At 44.0% G+C, this 7,796-nt stretch overlaps 1 protein-coding gene across 2 annotated transcripts in view; it reads left to right on the forward strand.

Moving 5' to 3' along the window:
• The window catches only part of LOC146462312 (uncharacterized), a 36,445-nt gene extending 29,573 nt beyond the window's left edge, over positions 1–6,872 (forward strand). Inside the window, exons 19-20 of one of the 2 annotated variants that reach the window (XR_014857175.1) lie at positions 909–4,327; positions 4,834–6,872. Coding sequence is in view for 1 of the 2 variants with exons in the window: in XM_085085871.1 (XP_084941997.1) it covers positions 909–3,570 (2,662 nt within the window). In the remaining variant the exon portion in view is untranslated. Of the gene's footprint in view, positions 1–908 lie in introns of both variants that reach the window. The other variant, XM_085085871.1, reaches the window with a different exon arrangement.
• Positions 6,873–7,796: the final 924 nt, after the last annotated feature.

Consider the following 7,796-nt stretch of genomic DNA (forward strand, 5'->3'; position numbering starts at 1 on the left):
TTGGTACATCTAACGGTGTTGTACACCTTTGTAATGATTTTTTTTTCTTAAGGCCATCCCAATAAAATGTTTCGTTTCCCATCGTCCGACCGACTCATTTTTTTCGAAAACTAAAAAAAAATAATAATAATAATTGCAGATTCACTAGTCAAAGAAGCAAATAATTTAATTTACAAGCACACGATCTTGTTTTATTAACAACAATTGGTATGATGTGATGTCCTTGCACTTGAATTACTGTCTAACATTGTAGATAACGAACAACGAACGAAAAGACCACGTTTTCGAGTTAACTTTGTAACCAGGCTGCTTTCTTACTTAGCAGCCCGGCCTTCTCTGGAACCCAGACCCTTGCAAGTGCTCATTCTTTTTTTCTTTTTTTTTTTTGTTTTTGTTTTTTTTTTGCACGACCGACCGACCCACCATCACAAGAGACGGGGCGATGGGAAACGAAACATTTTATTGGGATGGCTTAGGTAGACGCTTTTCGTGCTCGTTCGTGGTGGAGGGGAGGGGGGGGGGGGGGAATGAATGCGTGACGAGCCCAAAGAGCTTCTGCACAGGAGGCTATGAAGGCCCTGGTTAGCCAGCGAGAGCAGACGTCTTTCCGGCTTTTGTTTCATTCGCCGCCAGAAAAGGCGTCTGCTCTCCCACTGTAGGGTTTGGTGGAAAAAAAAGCAGGGTTTATTCTAGATGGCAGCTTTGCGAGATTATCGAAGATAAAAAAATACGTTGAGCGTAGAATTTGCGGCAGATCTGCATCAAATATGGCTCACAGTTTTCACAATCACAATCAAGAAGCAATTGATCAAATTGTTTCGTTATCACTAAACTTTGTGAACCAATTCAAGTCAACTTCAGTGTTCTAAATGTAATAATCTCTTTTTTTTTCTTATTTTATCTCGCAGTTGTTGGTTGAGGCGAAATCCCTTCTACGGAGCGTTTCTCGGGCCTGCCTGTTTAATAATCATCATTGATTTAATTATCTTTCTTCGCCTGTTTAACTTGATTAAAAGAACGTACTACAGCGACGTCATCTCGCAAACGGGATCAGAGGGTGAAGCAGACATGGCGGCTGAGGAGAATGCTCTGGTTATACAGCCGGACCCTTTACCCAGCGGAGAGGAAAATACAGAAACCATGGACAAATCAGCTTTGCCAGACGTAGGTGAAATGACTGACCTACTTCGTGGAAACTGTGTAATTTTACTAGTTGTCGTCGTCAACGTTGCGTTGGGAATCATGTTGATTCGTTACCAACAGCATCGTGTCCTGCATATTGCGTTCACCTGCTTGTTTGTAGTAGCGCTTGTGATCTTAGGGCTGGCCATCTTTATATTTCATTGTTACAGAAAGGAGAAGATTCGCTTGTTGTGGCGCAAGCATTCTTGTAAATGCCGTTGCTTGCCAGGCAAGAAATACGAAGTTCAACAGGAAGCCACTGAAGCCGACACAGTCGAACAGACACCCGCAGCTAATACGGCGAATGGAGAGGCGGGTCAATTTAGCGCGGAGGAAATTCATGGTGCTAAAAACCTGCTTTCTCTAGGAGACGGAGATTCACAGTCTAACGTCTCTTTGCCTTCTTCAGCGGCTATAACACTCGACAAACACGTAGTTTGTCTGCCAGAAAAGGAGGTTGAAGTTCAAACTGAGAAAGCTTCGTCGGTGTCAGATAAACAGTCTTGGGCGTCGGCTCCTCTTCCCTGGCAATACAAGCCGCGAGGGCAGCTTCTAAAAAATCCTCCTGGATATCGACATAGCTACACGGAAAACGAATGTACGATGCCAAATACAGATGAATGCCGCCGGGCGCCTCTGGCCCCGCCCGAGGGGACTGCAAGTTCTGTTGAATCCAGTGTACAGCTCCCTACCGACACGGCATCCATTATTGCCCCATCCGAAGGACCCCCATCGGTGCGTGACGGCGTGGAAGCAGTCAATGTGGCACGTAATGCTAACACGTCTTGTTCCGCTTCGGAGGTTTCCATGCCAATCGACCTTCCGACTGCGAAGAAGAGGCCTCCCATTCCTGGTTCGTCGTCTCATGGCTCGGACGGTGCTCCTCCAGTCGCATTTAAGAAAATCCGTCAACCTGTGCCCGCTGTTAGAGACAGTGCTACTGTACCGAGACCTGCAGCCACCACCCAGGAGCTTATCGATCATTATTCCATTCCGGCGGCCACAACCAACAGCATCCCGCGCCACATTCCGCGGGATCACGTGGTTGTGAGGGAACGGTATCACATTCCTTACGAACCCCGCGCAGTCTCGGAAAAACCACGCGATCATTATCAGATATTGCCTCTTCCAACGAACAGAAGAGATCACTGTGTGCTACAGCCAAGCCATGATCAGTATCAGGACCCGCGCGGCCAACACGTGGCCACGAACCCACATAACCAGTATCAAGTTCCGCCCGAGCACTATCCTGTACCGGGAGACCAGAATCCCGGGCAGCGTACATACGATGCTAACCAAGTATCAAGTCCCAGCCAAGCACGACCTTATGATTATTATCATTTACCTTGTGATATTGCTTCCACGCCAAGAGCGCATGATTTGTATCAGATGGCACGTGATCTAGCAACTCCACGATTGTATGACAGTCCATCACAAGGACCTCATGATCTTAGTCCAGGTCAAAGGTCACATGACCAGAGTCAGATAAGACCAGAACACATTCACATATCACATGAGCCGCCAGCCTCAAGTCCTAGGTCACCTGACCACGATTTCATATCTCATGAACCAACCTTTGGCCCGAGATCACCCGGTCACAGTCAAGTATCACACGACTCTAGCGTTGGCCAGAGGTCACATGACCACTACCAAGTACCTCGTGATCACATGGCACGTGATCAGCCTCCCACAGAGAGGCCTTACGACAACATCCCTGTCCCAAGTGACCATAGTTCGGTTCAAAGGACCCATGAGCGTAACGTATTGCCATTTAGTGAGAGTGAACTATCACGTGAACAATCTCAAGCTACACGTGACCAACATATGACAAATGACGCTATTCGTGGTCCAGCTCAGGAAGGCAAGGCGAGGTCACATGACCAGTATGCTGGAGAGGGTCCGCGCGAGCAGCTGCAAGCCTTGAATTCTGGTGATAAATCCATATCGGCTGACCAAAGATCAGGAGTGCCTCTCGATAAAAGTGGAGTTAGGTCTCAAAATGCTCCACGTGGTACCCGAGAACAACCAAAAGGAATCCACGTGTCTCGCCGTAGGGCACGGAATCCCTATCAAATAGCTCGACACATTCACCAAAATCTCGGTATTCAAACAAGATCGCACGATGGTCAGCCACGTCGTTCCACTCGAGTGCCTGGTGAGCAAAACGCACAACCCTTAAAGACTCATAGTAATTTACCAGTGCCGAGTCCAGGCGAAACGCCGAAGGAGAGGACTCCACGGTCATCCACGTCTTCTTGGAAAGAAGATCGGCCAAAACTTGCGCAGAAGGAGTGGGTCAGTGATATGCCGAAAGCTGCAGTGTTTGTTCCCCTGCCACACATGAAAAGTACCACCCCGGAACCACCGCGCAATGAAACCAGTGTTTAGGGCTGTTAGCGAACACCCAGAACCAGAGTGAATACTTTCGCCAGATCATTGGAAGTGCAAATAATGCGCTGATCAATTTGAAACTTGAACATACCTCCCCCACCCCCCGGCATTTGAACTCTTGAAAATTGGCTTACAAGCTCATCAAAAAGCCGTTCCAATGTCCTACGTTAGCGTCGAATTTGACGACCAAATGCCCCTCCCCAAAAATAAATGTTCCAGTTTTTGGTATACACTATTTGGAAACGATTCATACTGGTTTTTCAGTGGCGAGCCAATCGCTCACAAGGGAGCTTCCTAGTTGAAGTGGGAAAATGTCGCGTGTATTCTACCAGACCAAAAAAGTGTAAACTTGACACTTTATCCAACCAGGTAAAGTTCAAATGTCCACCCTCTGCAAGGTCCTTCTCGTCAAATGTTCTACTCCCTGGCACGAAAAAAATGGTCAAATGCCCGGGATGTGCGGGGGGGGGGGGGGGGGGGTTGGGGGAGGGGTTGCTCAAGGTTCGAATTGAACGGCGTATAACGCAGTGATTCAAGCAGAACGCGAAGACATGTAAGTGATTCTTACAGCTTGCAAATGTGCGTGAGGCAGTCTCTTTGAGGTTTCCAATTATTTCTGATTGACAGAGGAAAGAGCCGTTTCGTTTCAAATGGCTTGCACATGTCTGTGCAAACGAAAATCTTATTTTAACGTGTGATTTCCTACGAGAGAGACAGCCTCAAACCGCTTTTTATAAGACTCGGGGTTTCCACGGTCAGACAAAAACAGATTTTTTTGGAAGACCAGGGAAAACTTCGAGGAAATTTTAAGTTCTACCTTCGAGGATGTGAGAAGTAAGGGATGTTATTTTTTATTTTGGCCAGCTGCAAAGTTTGCAAAAGAGTTTCCTTGTTGGCAAATATAACGACCTTTTAAGATTTCTGATATTTAACGGTTGGTCTCAGAATGCATACTCTAAAACAAGGCTGGACACCTGATGGTGTTTACATAATATTGTAGTCTTCATCGTGATAGCCCTGAACTAGACCAGAACAGAAGCCAATTTGTTAGGCAGAAAACTGACAGAATAGAGCTCCATTTAAGCAGGGAACATCCGTTTACAGTATTTACGCCTACGCCTTGCTTTAAAAACGGTTAGCTGTCATTTGATGTCATGGCTAACTGTCTCAAATAAGTTTAAAATTACCATTTTCGTCAGCTAGCCCTCTTTGGTCTGGTGGATGTGGTTAGGAGCTGTAAAGGAAATGACCCGGTTCAAGGCGTACACTAATTTGATTATTTAACAAATCGACGGCAGTTTTCTATGATCTATACTCTTATAGACCATGAAATGACGTCAAAAATGTTCAAAACTCAAGTGGAACCATTGGACATTTTATGACGTCATTTTATGGTCTATAAGAGTATAGACCATAGAAAACTGCCGTGGATTTGTCTTTTACAATAACATGGAAAAAGTACGAGCGGAATTGGCAATGTTTTTCGTTAAGAAAGCGCGCGCGTTACATCTGACGTCATTTTTATCGTCTGTACTCTTAAAGACAATAGCTACGAGCCAATCAGCGCGCGGGAATTTGGACAGTTATTGTAAAATTAAACATCTTTTACCGGTTGAAGTAAGATTTCTGTCGTGTAAACAACATAAGGTGTCCAACCTTGTTTTGTAGTATCAATATTTAACTCATTCATATGCGCGCATACGCACTGAATGAGTTATTTCATAGGCGGCGTTATTGCCAATGGATATCTTGCATGGTCAGTAAAAATTGGTTTGTGGTCAGTGAATTTTATCCTGATGGGTGGTAACCTGCGGGTTACAGTTCCAGTTGGGTGGGGGGCGGGGGGCGCCTTGGCCTTTTGTATCTTTTTCAGGAGTGGAAATCAACCGCATACGCGGTTCACTCGTCGTTGAATTGACATAGCTGCGGATTTTGATCACCCAGAGTAGGTGGGGGTTGGGGGCAAAGCAACCATTACAGTCCGCAATATTTTTTTAGAGCAATCAGGGTTGTTCCCATGAGAATTAGTTTGTTTTTATTTTAGACTGGTAAATTTTACTTCAGATTTGTCAGAGGTGTTAACATGACAGACGTTTTAGCAATGTTTCAATTCTAACTGACGGTATCCCTTGTCCTTGCTTACATGGTTTAGACCAGCCTTTTTCCCCAAATTGAACCGACCAAAACGTCCCTCGTATGATCGTATCAGATCGGGAAGATAAACGCATTGGAACGAGGTTTGCTTTATATCTCTCAATCCAAAGACAGAGTGACAAGTCAAATTTATATCAGTGTAAACTGTGCCAGGAACGAATTTGTTGACGAGTGGTACTTGCTAAAGTAAAGTATTTAGTGCTGCGTAAAATTATTATACTGTCCGACGAGTATTCATTGCAAGTGTGGAGCACTGTATTATCGATCACGGTCCCAGATCCTTGGCAGAAAACAATCACGTGCTTGGTTGTCCCAGTTGCCATGGTACTCCAGTTCGCCGATTTAGAATGCCAGCAGACTCGGGATTCGAGACAAATTCAATTGTACATTTCCGACAAATCTTTGCCAAGTTTTCCAATCTAGGATACTTTCCTTCATTTTTAAACATTTTATGATTCAGAATGCATAAAGATTTGGAGTTCGTTTTTATACAGGGACAACCTACAATAAAGGACAAAAGAGTTGGGACAAATTTGCATTTACGATGTTCCCGTTCGCTCGCGACAGAAACGCGGTAAGCGCAAACGAGAAGTCTCCCTTCCCCGACCCCCACCCCCTTAAAATGTTGAGCCTGCGCAATAAAACTGACTTGTGGATTTCAACATTGTCTCTGGGGGAAGGGGTGGCGTTGGATGGGCTTTAAACATTTGTCTCGAGACCTTTTGTCCTTGATTGTAGTGTCAAGGGTTTCATTGTGAGTGAACTATAGATAGAGAAAGAAGTGTAGGCTTAAATGTGTGTAAAAGACATTTTGTTCATTAATTCATTGCTATAGTGTGTATTTTATACTAGCCGCTTTTATAAAGGCATAGCGTTGCAAAATTGCTTCAATTCAAAAGCCCTTTTCCCTTCAGTGGGTTGAATTTGTGCGCATAGTGGCATTTCCTTGCTCCCGAATGTAAGCGCTTTCTTATCACTTGGTTAGAAATTCTAGTTCACCCCGTTGAGTGGTAAGCTGTAAATAGGGGTCACAAAAAGGTGGCAGTGGTTGTGTAAAACAAAATTTTAAAATGCATGGAATTTTTATTTTATTTTTTGGCTAGGTATTGTACAGAAAAATACATTAAAGACGCTTTTTACATAAACTACTGGTCTTTTTGTATGTACATCACAATAAAGTTTCACGCCGCAGATAAATAAACAGATGACACCCATTAATTTTACCTTCAATGCCAGTCATCAAATTTACAAGGTTTTCAGATTGCAGAGACTGCATTGACTAAAGCATTGCCATAACAACAAGGTACAACGTGCTAAAACATCCACTGCAGGTAGAAGTCGGGGGCTTTAAGCAGAACATGCCCCTGAATCGTCCCCAGTCCCCCCCTCCCCCTGGCTTTTCGCGCGAGGTTCTGATGGTTTTACTTATACACGGTATTTCCATCAGGTACATAATTATCATTATCAACTAACTATCTATCTACATAACTAGGATTATAAAAGTTAAAAAAATAGAACAATAAATGCTGCTTTTCTTGGAGGCCGTGGCGTCTCAATTTAGTCTTAAAATCATTCAAGGAAGTTGCTTGGCGTAATTCTATAGGTAAAACTGTTCCACAACTGAGCTCCTCTGTATGAGAAACTTTTTCTTCAAATAATCAATGCGGGGTTCTGGAAGAGTTAGCGTGTTTTCAGTATTCCTTAAATGATAAGAATTCAAATTATCGCGAACAACAAAACTTGATCTTAAATATTCTGGTGTCATCCCATTTAATGTTTTATACATCATAATTGATTTCTTATCCAATCTTTGATGACAGAGTTTCCGCAACCCTAGTGCCCGGAACAAATCATCCAAATTACTATCATAACCCGAGCGGACATCAAAATGCGGGCTGCTCGATTTTGAAGGTTTTGAAGCTTATCAGAAAGGCCTTTGTTACAGTTTCCCCACACCTCATTACAATAATCAAAGTGAGGTTGATCAGGCTGTAATAAACATTAAAATATTAGATGGGATTATGCGCTTAATTGCACCAATGGCGGAAGCAATCTTTTTAGAGATTTTC

This window comes from Pavona decussata, unplaced genomic scaffold, assembly GCF_977016875.1.
Source record: "Pavona decussata unplaced genomic scaffold, jaPavDecu1.1 SCAFFOLD_190, whole genome shotgun sequence".
NCBI classification, from domain to species: domain Eukaryota; kingdom Metazoa; phylum Cnidaria; class Anthozoa; order Scleractinia; family Agariciidae; genus Pavona; species Pavona decussata.